The sequence below is a fragment of the Physeter macrocephalus genome, chromosome 10 (assembly GCF_002837175.3).
Source record: "Physeter macrocephalus isolate SW-GA chromosome 10, ASM283717v5, whole genome shotgun sequence".
Classification (NCBI taxonomy): domain Eukaryota; kingdom Metazoa; phylum Chordata; class Mammalia; order Artiodactyla; family Physeteridae; genus Physeter; species Physeter macrocephalus.
Window position 1 is genome coordinate 49,761,606 of NC_041223.1, and position 19,135 is coordinate 49,780,740.

General features: G+C 37.4%; 1 protein-coding gene across 2 annotated transcripts in view; it reads left to right on the forward strand.

The window, feature by feature from the left end:
* The window catches only part of REV3L (REV3 like, DNA directed polymerase zeta catalytic subunit), a 195,610-nt gene extending 178,894 nt beyond the window's left edge, over window positions 1–16,716 (forward strand). The window contains exons 27-32 of one of the 2 annotated variants that reach the window (XM_024115548.3): window positions 646–760; window positions 5,060–5,197; window positions 7,537–7,727; window positions 8,412–8,658; window positions 10,651–10,860; window positions 15,070–16,716. In XM_024115548.3, the coding sequence (XP_023971316.1) occupies window positions 646–760; window positions 5,060–5,197; window positions 7,537–7,727; window positions 8,412–8,658; window positions 10,651–10,860; window positions 15,070–15,210 (1,042 nt within the window). In that variant the 3' untranslated portion in view covers window positions 15,211–16,716. The remainder of the gene's footprint in view (window positions 1–645; window positions 761–5,059; window positions 5,198–7,536; window positions 7,728–8,411; window positions 8,659–10,650; window positions 10,861–15,069) is intronic. The other variant, XM_024115550.3, reaches the window with a different exon arrangement.
* The last annotated feature ends 2,419 nt before the right edge of the window (window positions 16,717–19,135 follow it).

The following is a 19,135-nucleotide window of genomic DNA, read 5'->3' on the forward strand; positions in this document are numbered from 1 at the left end:
TAAGAACTAAGTGACATGGGAAAATGTTCACAATATACCATTAAATGAAAGGAGAAAGTTATCAAACTGTATGATCTGTGATCCCAAATGAGAAAAGATTTACAGATGTACACAAAAGCTTCTAGTGTCTTTTTTCTGAATGGTGAGATTATAAATGGCTGTTTGTGCCTTTTTGTGTTTTCTAACTGTTCTTCAATGAACATATTTTACAAAATATACATGTGTTCTTTTCTAAGTTGGGTGGTTCTGGAAGGAAATTCCCTCCCATATCACAAGTAAATTTTCCATTTCTTTATAGTCATCATCCTTTATTTTATGACTGACATAATTGTGTGTCATGGAAAGCTGTAAATGTATAGGAATGACCCAGGACCTTCTTGGCAGCTGTGATAGCTGTTCTGTGTGTAGCTAAACTAGAAACATTCGATGTCTTAAAGATCTGTAACAAGATATACCATGAGCACACAGGAAAGTGTGACAAAACAAGAAAACTCAGGTAGGGAGCAACTTAATAAGGAAGAGTAAGGGGGAAAAAAAGGTTTTCCTTGGTTTTAGAGTATTATCCAGGAAAGTTACTATTGATGAGATTTTTTTTTTGTTACAAATGCCTTCCTCATTACCCTACTTTATTTTTAATCCTCTTAGTATGTTTGTGCTACTGAAAGGAGCCACTAAGGAGCAGTCTTTTAAGATTGGTCAGGAAATTGCTGAAGCTGTAACTGCTACCAATCCTAAACCAGTGAAATTGAAGTTTGAAAAGGTAAGAGAAATGTACTACTACTAACCACATATAAAATTCACATACCTTCTGTAGATTTCTGACTTTTTCAATACATTTTCAGATTTTGTAATGGTATATGGGTCTGTGAAAGTGTTAAATTTAAAGTATTTTCCCCTTATTTTTGTATAATTTTCTCAATTTTTTTGTAATGTCTTAATAAAGAAATGAAAAGACTATTCCAGTTAACTATCGCTGTGTAACCCCAAACTTAATGGTGTAAAACAAGCACCATTTTATTGAGCTTACAGATTTTTATGGGTCAGGAATTCATGAAGGGTGTAGCTGGGATGGCATGTCTCTGCTCCACAATGTCTAGGTCCTTAGCTGACAGCTAAGAACTGAAATCACCTGAAGCTCGCTCACTCTCGTGTCTGGGGGTTGATGCTGGCTGCCATTTGGGACACCGGGTGGGGCTGTGAGTTGGAACACCTACACTTGGCCTTTCCCTGGGGCTACTTGTTCTTCCTCACAGCATGATAGCTGAGTTCTAGGAATGAACATCCCAAAGAGAACCAGATGAAAGCTATTTTGCTTTTTATGACCTAATCTCAAAATCATATAGCATCATAGCCTGTCTAGATTTGAGAGGGAACATAGGTCCCCATCTCTTAATGGGAAGAATGTCAGAGTCACATTGTGAGAAGGCTATGTGGGATGGAAGATATTATTTCTTTGGAGAATGCAATCTGCCACAGGACCTTCGACTATTTTCACTTTACTTTGGATATGAAATATGCATTTAGTTCTTTCTATGTAAAAGATACTGAGCTAGGAGAGGTGTGGAATGCAAAGAAGCATGAGACACAGTCCTGCCCTCTAAGAGCCAATAATCTAAAAGGAAAGATTAGAAATGTATGTAAATGATCTTTCATTGTAAACTGAGGAAGCAGTCTCCCTAAGCACTATAAGAGTGCAAAGAAAAGGAGGTATTGTGTCCTCCTAGGCTGGATGGGGAGACTCCACGTAGGAGGTATACATCTCATTCTGTCTCAGAAAATGGTTAGAATTTCAATAGGCAGCCACGGTGTTGCAGTCATTCTGCACAGAAGAAAATGGTATATAGAAGGATCTGGAGTTGGAAATGCACAACATGGGAATACAGAGTAGCAGGAGAGAAGTCTGGAAAAATAAAGTTAAGACCAGATTATAGAGTGTCTTGAATGCCAAGCTAAAGTGTTTAAACTTTATTCAGGAAAGTTTATCAAACAAAAGCATGACAGAGCTTTTTGGGGAGGACTGGCCTCACAGTGGTGTGGAGATGGATTGGAAAGAGGAGAATCTCAAGACCGGATGCCTCTTGCAACCTGTATACCCTGAGGTAGTGAGATAAACTAGCAAAAATAAACAATTCAAGAGAAAATGGAAAGAAGGATAGGCAGGAGTTAAAAGTGCTCGATTTAGGAGAGCAGGTGTGGAAAAGATAAAAGAGGGAGAAGAGAATCAAAGATGACTCCCAATTGTTTATCATGCACCTACTCTGAAGCAAGAATTGTGCTAGAAGAAATTCAGAGAGGACTTTGATAACGGTATCTGCCCTGAAGAGTGAGCATTCTAATTGCAGGGAGAGAGGGAAGAAAAATTAGAAAACAGAGCGATGATGAGTGCTATTCTAGAAGTATGTGTGTGATGCTGTGGACACTCAACCTGTCTGGCAAAGTGAAGAGCATGGTGTCCTTAGAAAATAACACCAGACGTGAAAATTTACCTGAGATAACAGGCCTAAACATAAAAGCAAAAACTGCAAAACTTCTCAAAGAAAACAGATTTGTTAAGAATTGTGATGCATATGTTCATGAATATCAGTCTGTAGTTTTTTTATGTTTTTTCCTGTATTGTCTTTGTCTGGTTTGGGGACAGGAAAAAAAAATCTGACCTCATAAAATGAGTTGGAAGTGTTTCCTCTTCTACTTTCTGAAAGAAAAAGTGTGTAAAATTGGTAGAGTTTTTTCTTAAATGATTGATAAAATTCATCAGTGAAGCAGTCTAGTCCTGAAATTTTATGGGGGGCAAGGGATTTTCAATTACAAATTAAATATCTTTAATATATATTATTCAGGTTTTCTTCTCATGTCAGTTTTAAAACTTGTGATTGTCAAGGAGTTTGTCCATTTCTCCTAAGTTGTCAAATTTATTGACATGAACTATTTATACTTCCTTACTGTGACTTTGATATCTGTAAAATCTTTAGTAACATCCCTCCTTTCACTTTTTTCTTTGTTTGTTTTTGTTTTTGTTTTTTTTTTTTGCGGTACGCGGGCCCCTCACTGCCGTGGCCTCTCCCGTTGCGGAGCACAGGCTCCGCACGCGCAGGCTCGGCGGCCATGGCTCATGGGCCCAGCCGCTCCGCGGCATGTGGGATCTTCCCGGACCGGGGGCATGAACCCGTATCCCCTGCATCAGCAGGCGGACTCTCAACCACTGCGCCACCAGGGAAGCCCTCTCCTTTTACTTTTGATCATTTGTTTTTCCATTTTTTTTCCCCCTTGATCATTCTAGCTAGTGGTTTGTCCATTTATAGAATTTTCTGAAGAACTGTATCATTAATTTCCACTCTTTATTATCTCCTTCCTTACACTTAACTTTGGGTTTAGTTTGCTTCTCTTTTCCTGTCTTAATTTAGAAACTTGAATCATTGATTTTAAACAAAAAATTTTAATATAAGCGTTTAACGATAACAAATTTCTCTCAAAACACTACTTTAGCTTCAAGTTTTGATATCTTGTGCTTTTATTATTATTCATTTACTTCAGTGATAATGACCTGTAGGTTTAGAAGTGTGTTAAGTTCCAAATTTTTAAGGATATTTCAGACATCTTTTTATTATTAATTTTAATTCCATTGTGGTCAAAGAACATAGTCTATATAATTTCAATGCTTTTAAGCTTGTTAAAGTTCGTTGTTTGGTCTAGCATATGGTCTCTTAGTGAATGTTCCCATATGACCTTGAAAATCCCTGTGTATTCTGGTTATTGGGTGGAATGTTCTATAATGTCACTTAGGTTAACTGATAGTGTTGTTGAAGCCAACAACAATCTTACTGATTCTCTGTAAATTTCTAGAAGAGAGGTGCTGAAGTCTCCAAGTATAATCATAGATTTGCCTGTTTCCTCCTTTTAGTTCTGCCAGTTTCTATTTCATGCATTTTGAAGTTTTCTTATTAGGTGCATATACATTTATGGTTATGTATCTTCTTGACAAATTGATACTTTTATCTTTGATAATATTCCTTATCTGGAAATCTACTTTTTCTGATATTAATATAGCCACAACAGCTTTGTTTTGATTAGTATTACCAAGTGTATCTTTTTTCTAACCTTTTATGTCCTTATATTTAAAGTGGATTTCTAGTAGAAAGCATATTGTTATATCTTTTTGATGGGATCTAATCTGATCATTTCTGCCTTTTACAAGTTACATTTTTTACACCAATTTTTACACTTTTTACACCACTTAGGTTTAGTGTGATTACTGATACAGCTTTGGGGCAGAGGAAAGGACCAATTTGGTAACATAAAAAGGGGTGGGGACACACATCCATTCATCCAGGAATTCCAATTCAAGGTATTTATCCTGCGGATTTATCCATGTCCATGCACGGTTGTTCACTGGAACACTATTTGTAACTCCAAAAGATTGGAAACATCCTAAATAACCCATAGTAGGTAACTGGTTACGAAAATTATTATACCCTCATAAAGTAGACTGCTATGTAGCTACAAAACAAAATGAGCTTTCTGTACATGATGGAATGCTCTCCAGGATAAGTTATTAAATGAAATAAGCAAAGTGCAGAGTGATGTGGAAGGTAAGCTACCCTTATGTATATAAGTACATGTACTTAGAATATTTCTGGAAGAATATACAGGAAATCAATAACAGGATGCCTCTGTGGAGGGGAAAGTAGACTTTTCATTGTATACTCTCTTATAACTTTTTAATTTGTACCATATAGTAGGTGTTACTTAAAGTCATTTTTTAAATTGTTTAAAAAGATATGATTGAAGACTTTGAGAGAGCAGTATCAGCTGAGGAAGGAGCAAAATTGATAGTGCAAGTAAAGGAGTGAGTGTGTGGTGAGAAAGTAGAACAACTCACTTTGTGTGCTTTTACCTGCAAGTGTTGTCTCATTTTGTATCATGAATTCGTTGGGTCCTAAGCCACATTTAGAATTTTTTATAATTGACATTTGGTTAAAGAGAGAAGAAGGCATGTAAAAATAAGATATTCATGGTTGGGAAAAAATGGTTATTGATAGACATTTTATTAATTTCGTCACAGGTATATTTGCCCTGTGTCTTACAAACAAAAAAGAGGTATGTGGGTTACATGTATGAAACACTGGATCAAAAGGACCCAGTATTTGATGCAAAAGGAATAGAAACAGTCAGAAGAGATTCCTGCCCTGCTGTTTCTAAGGTAAGTTTTATCTATCTTGTTGTCATCTTTAAGAAATAAGTGGCTAGGACTTCCCTGATGGCACAGTGGTTAAGAATCCGCCTGCCAATGCAAATCCGCCTGCCAATGCAAATCCGCCTGCCAATGCAGGGGACACGATTTGATCCCTGGTCTGGGAAGATCCCACATGCTGCAGAGCAACTAAGCCCGTGCACCACAACTACTGAGCCTGCATTCTAGAGCCTGAGAGCCACAACTACTGAGCCCACGTGCCACATTTAGAATTTTTTATAATTGACATTTGGTTAAAGAGAGAAGAAGGCATGTAAAAATAAGATATTCATGGTTGGGAAAAAATGGTTATTGATAGACATTTTATTAATTTCGTCACAGGTATATTTGCCCTGTGTCTTACAAACAAAAAAGAGGTATGTGGGTTACATGTATGAAACACTGGATCAAAAGGACCCAGTATTTGATGCAAAAGGAATAGAAACAGTCAGAAGAGATTCCTGCCCTGCTGTTTCTAAGGTAAGTTTTATCTATCTTGTTGTCATCTTTAAGAAATAAGTGGCTAGGACTTCCCTGATGGCACAGTGGTTAAGAATCCGCCTGCCAATGCAAATCCGCCTGCCAATGCAGGGGACACGATTTGATCCCTGGTCTGGGAAGATCCCACATGCTGCAGAGCAACTAAGCCCGTGCACCACAACTACTGAGCCTGCATTCTAGAGCCTGAGAGCCACAACTACTGAGCCCACGTGCCACAACTACTGAAGCCCATGCACCCTAGAGCCCATGAGCCACAACTACTGAGCCTGCACGCTCTAGGACCCCGCGTGCCGCAACTCCCAAGCCTGCGTGCTGCAGCTGCTGAAGCCCGTGCACCTAGAGCCCATGCTCCGCAACAAGAGCAGTCACTGCGATGAGAAGCTTGCACACACGAAGAGTAGCCCGTTCACCGCAACTAGAGAAAAGCCCACGCGCAGCAACGAAGACCCAATGCAGCCAAAAAATAATAATAATAATTTTAAAAAAGAAGTAAGTGGCTAAAGAATCCGGTACAAATCCTTAAGCACATATCTAGGAACTATATAGCCTATATGACTATGTATAACTATAAGAGGAAGTGTATGATTTTTTGAGAACTTCATTTCTAATGAAAACAACTTATTTAAGTCCTTAGTTTCTGACTTCTTCCACACCTTACCTTGTATCACAATTGCTAAAAAAACAACACTTGAACTTGATAAAAATTTCCTGCCTAATCACCTACAGATGATATGATATGTTATCATATGGCAACACCCAAAAGCTATGGAGCAGGATAAAGAAGAGAAACTGAACAGAGAAATTTCATAAGTAATATAATCCATCCTAGATTAACTGAAATTCTGTTTACTTGGGTTACCAAATACAAGTTAGGGAGATTTCTGAACAATGGTAATATAAATCACCTAAATTTCTCAACCATAGTATCTTATATTTATTTTTTCTTTATTCAGGCCCAGATGCCTTCTATAACAAACCAAAAATAAATGGTATAAATGGAATAGCACTCTATACGCTGAGTTTTACGAGAGCATTAAAAGCACAATAGATTGACTGATAGCAACCTATTATGTCACATATAATATTTTGTAAATTTGAGATATTTTTTAATACTAGTTTCTGGAAAAGATATCCAGTGCATTCTTCCTGAGGGAAGAATGGTGCCTTGGCTAAGTTAGCAACTTCTTGTGTAAATATGTATGGATTCCAGTACTCAGAATAAGATACAGCGCTTTCACCTGGAACTAATTTAAATTCATTCCACTGCATAAATCTACTGCATGTCAGTCATTTTCTAGTAGAAATACTCCAGCACAAAAAATTCTATCACAGTTAGTATATATTTACTGACACTATAAAAAGGCAAAAAGACTGACTTTATTTCACTGCTTGGTGATGTTTAAACTTCTCTCTGTCCACCTGAATCCAGCCCTTTCTATAATAGGGTAAATAAAAAATAATACATGAAATGATGTCTGGCTTTTTGTGCCTGGAGCGCTCTTGGCTATTTAAGACAACTTAAATGTTTCATGTTGCTCATCACACACAGCATGTTTCATCTGCATGTCATTCCGATATGATTTTCCTCAAACTACATAATATTCTATTTTTAGAAATCGCAAGTTAAATAAAGTCTCCAAAATATTTTCCAGTTTCAATAATTTTTATTATCTAGTCATTGTAAATGGCAGATTGTTCAGACAGATCAGCAAGTTTCAGTAATTAACGTAATTGAAAGTATAACAGCAATGATGAAATATATTGGGGGATATTTTATCCTTATGAGCCTATCCATTTTTTTTTTAAAGATACTTGAGCGTTCTCTGAAGCTGCTATTTGAAACAAGAGATATAAGTTTAATTAAACAGTATGTTCAACGACAATGTATGAAGCTTCTGGAAGGAAAGGCCAGCATACAAGATTTTATCTTTGCAAAGGAATACAGAGGAAGTGCCTCGTACAAGCCTGGCGCGTGTGTGCCAGCCCTGGAACTTACAAGGTAATGATGCACACAGCAGCACAACCCCCAATACCTAGTAAGTGTAGTCCTGGGATTCGGAATGGTTTGGAGTAGATGAAAAGACACCCAGTCTGCAGGCACAGATACACAATTGTCTATTCCCCTGCCCACGTGAAGCCTCACTAAAGTGAGTGGGTGACCCCCACACGTTGCAAGTTCTAAAGAAGAAGAAAGAGCTCCTCTTCTGGCCTTCCCTGCAGAAACTAAATTCAGTGAAATTGTAATCTGTTACAGAGCTGGAATTGATTGTTTTTCCCATATCAGAATCACTAGATAGTCCTTAATTTTGATCTACCAAAGCACTGAGATGGTATCATTCTAGAATCAGATCATCTAATCAGCTAAATTTTATCTTCCATTATTAGATTTACAATAGTTAATTCTTACTCTTAGGGGATAGAAAACAATTTAAGGTAGTTGATATCTGCCAACTCATATTGTTCTCCATGTAACAGTAATTTACAAAGTAAGTTTTATTAAACTCTTACAGCATATCCACTTGGTGCCAACTAAGTGAAGTGTATACAGTTGTCAAAAAAGTTACTTGAAGGTTCCCCTTGTCGATTTCTCATGGTTTCATTATTGTTTAATTCTCATTTAATTTTCTGGAAAGATGCCTTCCATGACAGTCTTTAAGTGACTATTTTATTTGGATTTAAATAGGAAAATGCTTACTTATGATCGGCGCTCTGAGCCTCGAGTTGGGGAACGAGTACCATATGTCATCATTTATGGGACCCCTGGATTACCACTTATCCAGCTGGTAAGGCGCCCAGTGGAAGTCCTGCAGGACCCGACTCTGAGACTGAATGCCACTTACTATATCACCAAGCAAATCCTTCCACCCCTGGCAAGAATCTTCTCACTTATTGGTATTGATGTCTTCAACTGGTATCATGAATTACCAAGGGTAAGCCTACTAAATAGTACCTGTGCTATGACTCTAGAGAGAGAATTCACTTAAAATTTTCAGTAGAACTAAAGATTTTATTTACATGCTATCAGAGCAAAGCAAATGCTTTATTCTATACCAACAAAGGTGCTACATTTTTCTGGTTTAGTTTTCTACAAACACCTTCCCAGCTTCTGTCAGATTGGCCAAATTATAGAAGATTAAATCCAACAACTACTTCAATGGTAAACACTTAACTATAAAATAACTCAAAGCAGCTAATAAAAATTAGACAAAGGAGAGCAGAAAATCCCTTCAGAATGGGTGTTTAAGAAATGTGTAGGATGTAGTAGCTAGACACAGTCCTACAGAAACCAGACTAAGGAAATAATGTTGAAATAGCACTTTACTAAAGTAAAACATGCAATGTGGAATCTTACCAAAGGGAGTTTTGCTTGAACTCTTTTCTTCTTAGTTTACCCATTAGAAGCTTGAAGGAACGATTTGTGGTTCTGTAATAATCTGGGATACATTACTCTAGGAGAGTAGCAGTTGTTATCTGATGTTTAGATCTGCTGTCATTTGCTCAGACAATGAAAGGCTGAGGGTATGCAGGAAAACTGATAAAAGCTGATACTTAAATTATTTTTACTTTCTCAGTAAGCACTTAGGGCCTCAAGGAAAAGAATAAGCTGGGAAACTGAGGTTGAAGCTGTGCTTCAGTGAATCTGTGCTGGCCAACATCTGTAATGCTGTGTCCTGGCTCTACGCCACAAAGCTATTACTATTTTTCATTTCATCACCAGCAAGAATGTTAAAACAATGACATTTATAAAAGGCTGACCTAATAACTTTTATGCAGAGTGACTTATAAGACAGCAAGGGAGTACACCAAGGGTATGATTGTAAGATGATAATGTTATTTCAGTGTGAAAAAGAGTATCAGAAGACATCTCTGAAACCAGTATTACTTCAAATGAGGAATGATTAGGTAACATGTATCTAATTTCATTTGAAATGTTCCAGGTTTACTTTTGCTTGAATTTTGCACCTTACTGCCTAACAAGTTATTTTTAAACTTCCACTTACCGTGCTGCCATGGCCCAAATTGTGCAGCCTTAAACAGTATCTACTCTCAACCTGGATTTCTTCCTTTGTCCTCTGTGATCTCCATTGCCCCATATGATCTCATACATCTACATATCTCAACCAAAAAACTGAGTGACAGGGATTTCCCTGGTGGCGCAGTGGTTGAGAATCCGCCTGCCAATGCACGGGACACGGGTTCGATCCCTGGTCCGGGAAGATCCCACACGCCACGGAGCAACTAAGTCCATGCACCACAACTACTGAAGCCTGAGCACCTAGAGCCTGTGCTCCACAACAAGAGAAGCCACTGCAGTAAGAAGCCCACGCACTGTAACGAAGAGTAGCCCCTGCTCGCCACAACTAGAGAAAGCCTGTGCGTAGCAACAAAGACCCAACGCAGCCAAAAATAAATAAATTTTTAAAAAAACAAAACTGAGGAGACTATTTTTCTTTTTTATTGAAGTATAATTGACATACAATCTGGTATTAGTTTCCAGTGTAGGACATAGTGGTTTGACATTTATATACATTATGAGATGATCACCATGGTAAAGTCTAGTTATCATCTGTTACCATTTAAATTTATTATAATATTATTGACTATTTTCTATTCTGTATATTATATCCCAATGACTTACTTATTTTATAACTGGAAGTTTGTGCCTCTTGAGACTATTTTTTTTCCCAAAAAACAAAACCATATTATCTGATGATATTAAGGTGTAAAGGAAGGACTTTGTTCTTTTCTATAGCCCCATTGTCTAGAACAGTGCCTGACATATAGTAGCTATTCAGTATTTGTTGAACAAATGAAATAATGCCTTAGTAAACCTGTAATTAGCATGAGAATAGCCACTCTTCTATGAAGCTGGCTCAGACTTATTTCTGAATTGATGTTTTTCTGAATTGTTGTTTTTATAGATCCAGAAAGCCACCAGCTCCTCTCGAAGTGAACCTGAAGGGCGGAAAGGCACTATCTCACAATATTTTACTACCTTACACTGTCCTGTGTGTGATGACCTGACTCAGCACGGCATCTGTAGTAACTGTCGCAGCCAACCTCAGCATGTTGCAATCATCCTCAACCAAGAAATTCGAGAGTTGGAACGTCAGCAGGAGCAACTTGTAAAGGTACAACCTTGTTCAAAAGACCCAGAATCCCAAGCAATCTGATTCTTCAGGGAAATATAGTCAACTCTTAAGGGAGGTGTAGTGTAAGGTGTGAAAGTGGAATAAGGATTCTAATAAACTTCCTAAAATCCTAAAAATATCTTAATTGAACTAAACTATTAAAAATGGCTAAATTTGTTTTATAATTCAGTTTTTGTTTATAGTGTATTGTGTTTATTATGAACCATAGAACTACAATGTCCAGCCACCCAATTTTCTTTTATAATAGTATTTCTAAAAAAGAAAAGTACTAATTGCTTTGTCTACCATATCTACTTACCATTCACATAAAAATCTGGTTTTCCTAGAGAATTGCTAGTAAACTTGGAAGGTTTGCAATTCTGAGTCAAGATAGAAAATTAACAGTTAACATGATTGAATCTTACTATCTGCCAGAGGCTGGCTGTTCTAGGCCCTCTTACAGATGAGTAAACTGACACAGAGGGATTAAGTAATTTGCCCCATGTTCCACTGGTAATAAGCAGCCGAGATGGGATACAGACATAAAATGCAGAGATAATTTTTCAAATGTGGAATTCCAGCAGAAATAAACAATAGGAATCTCTTGAAATAAGTTAGAAAATTAAATCTAAAAAAAAATATTACAGCACATTTTTTTTAAGTAGTATATTTCTTAAAGGACTGATTATATCTTCTTATAGCATCATGTTTCAAGTTACAATTTTAGCTTTCAGGCGAGAGAATAACAATTTTGAGGTGGAGTTTGTTTTGTTTTGTCTTTAGAAGAGCATATATAAGGTTATTGGAGTGTTTTAAAACCAACCAAATAATTGAAAGGCAGTATAGTGGAACATGAATCAAGCTGATAGTAAGAACATCAGGATTCCAGTCTGGACTTCATAGTATTGGCCATGTCCTCTGGCCCCCGTTTTCTCAGAATGTGGGTTGATGCTCTTTCCTAGGTCCTGTCTAGCTCTATCATTGTGAATTCTCCTAAATGATCACTCCTGGCAGCTCGTCTGCTCACATGCCTAATGTAATCCAACCACCTATGTAAAGGCCAGGTTCTATGCCATGCCCCTCAAGGTAGAAAGGCTTTTGAACCAAGTCAAAGTATCCACAACCTCCTAGGAGGACAGCCTAGCTGCCACACAGTTGAACAGGGAGAGAAGCCATCTCTTGGGAGACTAGGCTCTTAGAATAGAAGAATGATTAAGGACTGGTAAAGTATACACTGTTTCCTCTGCACCATTCTAGCTGCTATTCTGCACTGGCAGAAAACTCTTAAGTTGTATAGTGTATAGCCAGTCATCCAGAATGCATTAAACAGATTTCATTAAGGACAGTAAGATCTCAAAGTATGATTATTGATGCAACCACAGAAGCCTAGCTTGCCTAGCTTACTGAAATGATAAAGTGACTTTTCCCTCTCCTAAATAGTTGTTAAGCACGCTCACTTTTCTCCTTCCCTTCTGTTACCATCCTAGTCCAACCACCATTCTCTCTCCCCAGACTCCTACAACAGCCTCCTACCCTTATCCCCCGCCATCCTGTCCATTCTCAACACTAGCTCGAGCTTCCCCACTGAAGAGAAAGTGAGCCCAGTGAGGGCAGAGGCCCTGTCCTTCCCTTGCTGAGTTGGCTGTGCCTAGCACGGAGTCCAGCCCATGGTGGGTCGTACATATGTATTAAATGGAGAAACAGCTTCTTGCTGAATGCACAGTTAAAGCAGCAGTAAGTCACTGGAGTGATTGCCAACCAATTTTCAGCCACTCTGTCCCAGTTTTTACACTGCTTTGTACTAGTGGTTCTGGTTAGTACAACCACTAGTCACTGCTTCTGTTTTTTTAGGTTACTACCCCAATGGCAGCAACCAGCCCTCATAGAAAATTCCCTAGTTGGCGTCTAGTACAAGGTGCAAACATGGGCAGGACCTCCAGAGCTCCACTGACGTCAGAGGCTGTGAGTGGCCTCTTCCCTGGACCTTACTGTCTTCTGCCCCCAGCAACATGCACTACGCTAGTTGGTGCCATCAATTTCTTATTTCATATAAAAATGCAGTTTTAAAAGTAACGCTGTTTAAAATAAGGATGGTTCATCATCTTTAAAGAGATATTTTAACTTTAGGATTGTTTTTTTCCTGAGAATTAAAATGTGTGTCTCCTGTGCACTAAATAACCTGTAGGAATTTTCATAAAGCAGAAATTACAGGAGATAAAATGAGATATTGTGAGAAACATTAGTAATAGATTTGATACACCTCTCATCCCAAGACCAGTCAAGTGATCAGAAATCAGTACAATTATTAAAAGATCTAAACATTATAAGATAGACCTTTTGATTATATATCAAACTCTGTAACCCAACATTAGAGACTACACCTTCTTTTCAAGTGTTTATGGAATGTTAAAAAATTGAACATATTTTAGTCTATAAAGAAAACCTTAATAAACTTCAGAAAGTTGAAATATTACAAACATTTTATCAGTACAATTCTATAAAGCTAGTAGTTAACTGTAAACTCAGAAAACAAAATGATCCTTCTACTTGGAAATTTTAACACTCCCTGTTAAACAACACATATAAGATTCTAGACAACCATAGCAGATCTCAAAGAAAAATTCATCAACTTAAACGCTTTTAATAATAAACATTAAAAAATGAACTTAAGCATCTGACTGAAAATTTTTTAAAAAACAAGAAAGTGAGCCAAAGGATAGCAAAAAGAAAATCAATAAATATTAAAGCAGTTTTTTACATTTGCTAAAATGTAAGTTTCCAGGTTGTGGTGTTAAAGTTTTAAGTTTTAAACGTAAGCTGCTCGGGGTTTAATCACCAGTAAAGGATCTTGACAGTAAACAAACATTGAGTTAAATTTAGTGAGGCAAGTAATTCCATCCTGGTTTATTTATCAGGCAAGCACAGCGAGTGCATAAATATTTATCAGTTTGTCCTGGCACCTGAACGTAGCTGCAGTACATAGAGCTGCAGTGCAGACATTCCGTATTTGGGAGTAGGTTTGAGTCTCTTGGCAGAGATCTAATTGGTGAAAGTCTTCAGAGTAGAACAGCACACTTACTCTTCAAGAGAGCATGCTGAAGCACAGGGCTCTCAGTAGTTTGCTTGTGGCAGTATCATAATACTGGATACAGTAACCAGTGTGCTCAGAAAAATGGGCCTTTCAATTGACTGGAAGATACTGGTGCAAAGAACAAAAATTTTTTGCCCTGTGAGACCTCTAAAACAGAAGCTCTTAGATACAGATCAGAGAATGAAGTAGAGCAGATCTGATTTCTCTCTTAAAAGATAATTAGTATGGTAGCTGCTATTTGCTATCCCTTTTTTTAATCACTTGGATACACTATTCACATAAAAAAATCAGCATATATTTTCTTGACCCTTGCTTGGGGCCCTCACTAGTAGCCTTTAATGTTTTTCATGTTTTATCCATTTTTTAAACTGTATGTATAACTTGAGACTTTACATATTAAAATCTGATCACTGGGTAAGACATTATAATGCTTCTCTTTAAAAATTGCCTTATGATTTATTATTTTCCTTTAGATCAGATCTCATTATACATCAGAATCACCTGAGAGCCCTAAAATGTACAGATTCTTAGGCTCTTATGCCCAGAGATCCTGATTCATTGGTCTGGGATGGGGCTGAGGCATTAGTCTACTTTTAGGCTCATGTATATAGCCAGCGTTGAAACTACTGGTCTATACTACTACTTTCAAATTCACATACTTTGATTTTTTTTTTCCATACTAGCATTTTCTCTTCTGAAATAAGAAAGTGGGTAACTTTTTATGATTGGCATACAAAACGTTTAATAATATGAGTAACTTGAAAAAATAGTGTACATAGTGCATTTGAGACAGTCTTTGAATGGTAATTGGGTATCCTATTATGTGGATGTTAATATAATAGGATTCTACCATAAATGAAAGTTGATCTCTGGGATGAAATGAATCCTTAGGGAATTTTGTGCTCTGTGGTTTGTGAAATAATGTCCTTTAGAAATGTGTCAACTTAGGGTTGGCTATGCTTCAAAGAGATGAAAATTAATGAAACTTTCTGTAATATGTGCCATACGTCTGCCTGTAATCTGTGGTGGGTCACAAAGGAGGGATTATAAAAGTTTGTTGTTTATACATCTAGATAGAAACTTTCCTATCATTTGATGTACTCCTCTTGTACTTTCAGATATGCAAGAACTGTACAGGTTGCCTTGATCGACATATCCCGTGTGTTTCTCTGAACTGCCCAGTACTTTACAAAGTCTCCCGAGTAAATAGAGAATTATCCAAGGCACCATATCTCCGGCAATTACTAGACCAGTTTTAAATTGTCAATATCACAGAATTCCAGGTGCTATTTTTTTCAGTGTTTACCACTAACCTGTTGTGCATGGTGCTTTTTCAACTTTCATCGAGTCAAGTATGTTCATTGTCTATTACCTGAAGACTATGAAGACTTTTACGCTGAGTTAAAAATTGTACCTGTTGATCTCTGAATAGCTCACTTCTTACAGTGTACAAACCCCTCATCCTTTCGCCTTTTCAACATTGTTTTATAATGCAGGTGTCGAATTTGCTACGGTATGCGTAACATCTTGTAAATCCATTTGAGTAGATCATGTTTACTTCCCTATGGAAGGAGCACTGAAAACCTCTTTAAAAAACATTCGTGTTTTCCTTGAACTGTCTGTATCAAGACGTGTTATCCATTCACTTTATAATTTTGACTGCGAAATATTTTGTAAATACACTTTTTTACTTTTCAAACTAAGTAAAATAATGTGCAATGAATTTTATACAAATGATTTTCAAGTTGTTTGGTATATTTCCTCTAGGTTTTGCTTGACTCAGAGTAGGGTTGTTATTTTGATCAAACTGTGCAAACAATAGTGCCATGTGTAGCATTTTGAAACATCATTTTCTAAAACCGCTGTCTTGCTTTAGCTATTAATGGGGCATTGTGAGGAACTGTGCAAAGACTTTTTTGTTACAAACCTGTGGGCCTGTTGCAATACTTTAAAAATAAAAAATTTTATTCCGTTTTTGCTTGTTTTGTATAGACATTTCTATTGCTTCTAAATATGCTTAAAATATTTTCTTTTCTTATGTACTGTACAGTTAATCTTATTTGCCATCATCTTGAACACAAAATGTGTATTTAGAATATTTGTATAACTGTATAAAATAAAAAGAATTATGTGGTCAGTGCATTGTTTTCTAAACTGGAAATCATTGTTTTAAAAGTTAATAATGGAAACCATATTAAAATTGAATAAACTACGAAATACAGCAGTGTGGTTTTATCTTGCTATAAATAGAATGAGCTTCATCTGTTTTATAAGCCTATATTAGTTACATCCTCCCTACCCTCTCTGAAATTTAACTCGTTAGATACTAATTGATGTTGCAATTCCCTAACCAAAACTTTAAGATTTTTTTTTAAACGGGAGCAAGTAGTCTAGGAAATGTTTAGCTCTCATCCATGTTCATATTCATTTAGATAATAATTAATTTTGAAGCCAAGACTTTCCAACGGGAAAGCAAAAATTTTCTTAGTACTCTATTAAAACTTAATGCCAGGACTTCCCTGGTGGCACAGTGGTTAAGAATCTGCCTGCCAAAGCAGGAGACACAGGTTCGAGCCCTGGTCCGGGAAGATCCCACATGCTACAGAGCAACTAAACCTGCATGCCACAACTACTGAAGCCTACACACCTAGAGCCTGTGCTCCGCAACAAGAGAAGCCACCGCAATAAGAAGCCTGCTCACTGCAACTAGAGAAAGCCCACACACAGCAACAAAAAGACCCAATGCAGCCAAAAATAAATATTTATATTTTAAAAAAACAATGCCAATGTTTTCAATAGAAAAAAATTAAGATAGATAGAAAGCTCATCTGGTTATGCACCAGAAGTAGGTCTAGGTACTGCTGAATTCAGTACTTCCAAATATTGGGATTTGTTTTCTGAAAATTATATAGTAAATAAATATGTATGTAATCAAAGAGATACAATGCATGTCTGCACATATTTCTCCTAAGCCCTGTGGAGACATCATAAATCGCCACTTCTGTGGATCTTTTTTTGTTTGGGAGTCTAGAGCTAGTCCTTAGAATTAGGATTTTCTTACCCTTGCATGGGTGGCCATTGATGAACTTATCTATCACTGCAACTAGAGAAAGCCCACACACAGCAACAAAGACCCAATGCAGCCAAAAATAAATATTTATATTTTAAAAAAACTGCCAATGTTTTCAATAGAAAAAAATTAAGATAGAAAGCTCATCTGGTTATGCACCAGAAGTAGGTCTAGGTACTGCTGAATTCAGTACTTCCAAATATTGGGATTTGTTTTCTGAAAATTATATAGTAAATAAATATGTATGTAATCAAAGAGATACAATGCATGTCTGCACATATTTCTCCTAAGCCCTGTGGAGACATCATAAATCGCCACTTCTGTGGATCTTTTTTTGTTTGGGAGTCTAGAGCTAGTCCTTAGAATTAGGATTTTCTTACCCTTGCATGGGTGGCCATTGATGAACTTATCTATTACTTTCCCTTTTCTAAGTTCTGTGTTATCAGGACTTCCACTTTCTCATCAGTATAGCTAGACACAATATTCTCAACAGAATAATCATTCTTAACCTCTTTCTTTATAATTGGACATAGCCAAGCTAGCAAATGGTTATTCAATACTAGTGCCCAAAACAAGCTCAAAACTAGTTTTAAGCACTTAGCATATCTCTGGTTCCCTTTTGTGCAGGGAAATGCGTCCCTTCTAACTCTGTTCCCAGAGTCTGTAGCCTAACCTTCTTTTAATGAGATGCATCTGCTGTTTCAGTAACTGTCACCAGTGAGGGTGCTGAAACATGGACTTATTTTACCAAAAAATATAAGAAGCTTCCAGTATACTTTCATAATTATTTCCCCTCCCTTTTAGAACAGCTATTAATAAAGTTTTGTGTTTCACCCAGACCAGAAAAAAAGTTCATTTTCTGAGTAATGCTAAAGAAATAATCTAATTAAACATTCCCTTAAGGTTAAAACATCATTTTCTCTCATTCTGACTACTTCCCACCAACGTGTTTCCCTAGGTGTGAAGTATTAACAAAAACTACTTACAACTCTAGCTCCCCTCTTTACTCCCACAGAGGTCCCAGTCAACAGTGAGAAAGAGGCAAATGCTGAGCCATGTAATACTAATTCTACATGAACTTCAACTTTCTAATAGTGTCTGTGAAGAAGGCCAAACATTGGGGAAAAACATTAAAATGTGAACAGAAGAACAGTTATAAAGAATTCTTAGAGGAGGTAGTCCTGTGAGGGCTGGAGAGTTTGTAGACTGTATTCAGCCCTGCCAATTGTCACAGGACATGCCCTCACTAGTCTCAGAAGAAGCACGTTCCCTGCCATCAAGAATGCTGCCCTTCCAGAGCTGTATTTTATACTAGTAGAGTCTTGCTGCTGAATAATCGTCACCTTTCCATCTACTCTCCGTTGTTTTCATAATAGCTGAAGCACAGGGGGCTTCCCTGGTGGCACAATGGTTAAGAATCTGCCTGCCAATGCACGGGACACGGGTTCGAGCCCTGGTCCAGGAAGATACATGCCGCGGAGCAACTAAGCCCGTGCACCACAACTACTGAGCCTGTGCTGTAGAGCCTGCGAGCCACAGCTTCTGAAGCCCATGCGCCTAGAGCCCGTGCTCCATAACGAGAAGCCTCCGTAACGAGAAGCCACCGCAACGAGAAGCCCGCGCACCACAAGGAAGAGTAGCCCCTGCTCACCGCAACTAGAGAAAGCCCGCGCGCAGCAACAGACCCAACATAGCCAAAAATAATAAATAAAAATAAATTTATTTTTTTTAAAAATAGCTGAGCACATGGATATTCCTTAAACACCTATCAAATAAGATTTAAATTGATTTCTCAGCTTCAGAATGGTATTTCTTAAATAAACATTTGATTTTATAAAGTAAAAATAAACCTGGTTGCTATAAATGACATTACTAGCACTCTGCCAAGAAAAGGGGGAAGAGAAGGCAAGGCAGCAGTACACAAGCAGCTGTTTTCAGGCTGGATATTTCCTGAACTCTCTCAATGAGACCTGCACCTCTTGGGAGGACAGTCTGCCAATTGCACTCTACTCATTGTCACCCCCCTCAATACCCATCTCTCCCCTGATGTGAGGAGACATGTTACCTTTAAACATTTTTGGTTTTATAAAAGTGAATGAATTCTGATACCATTA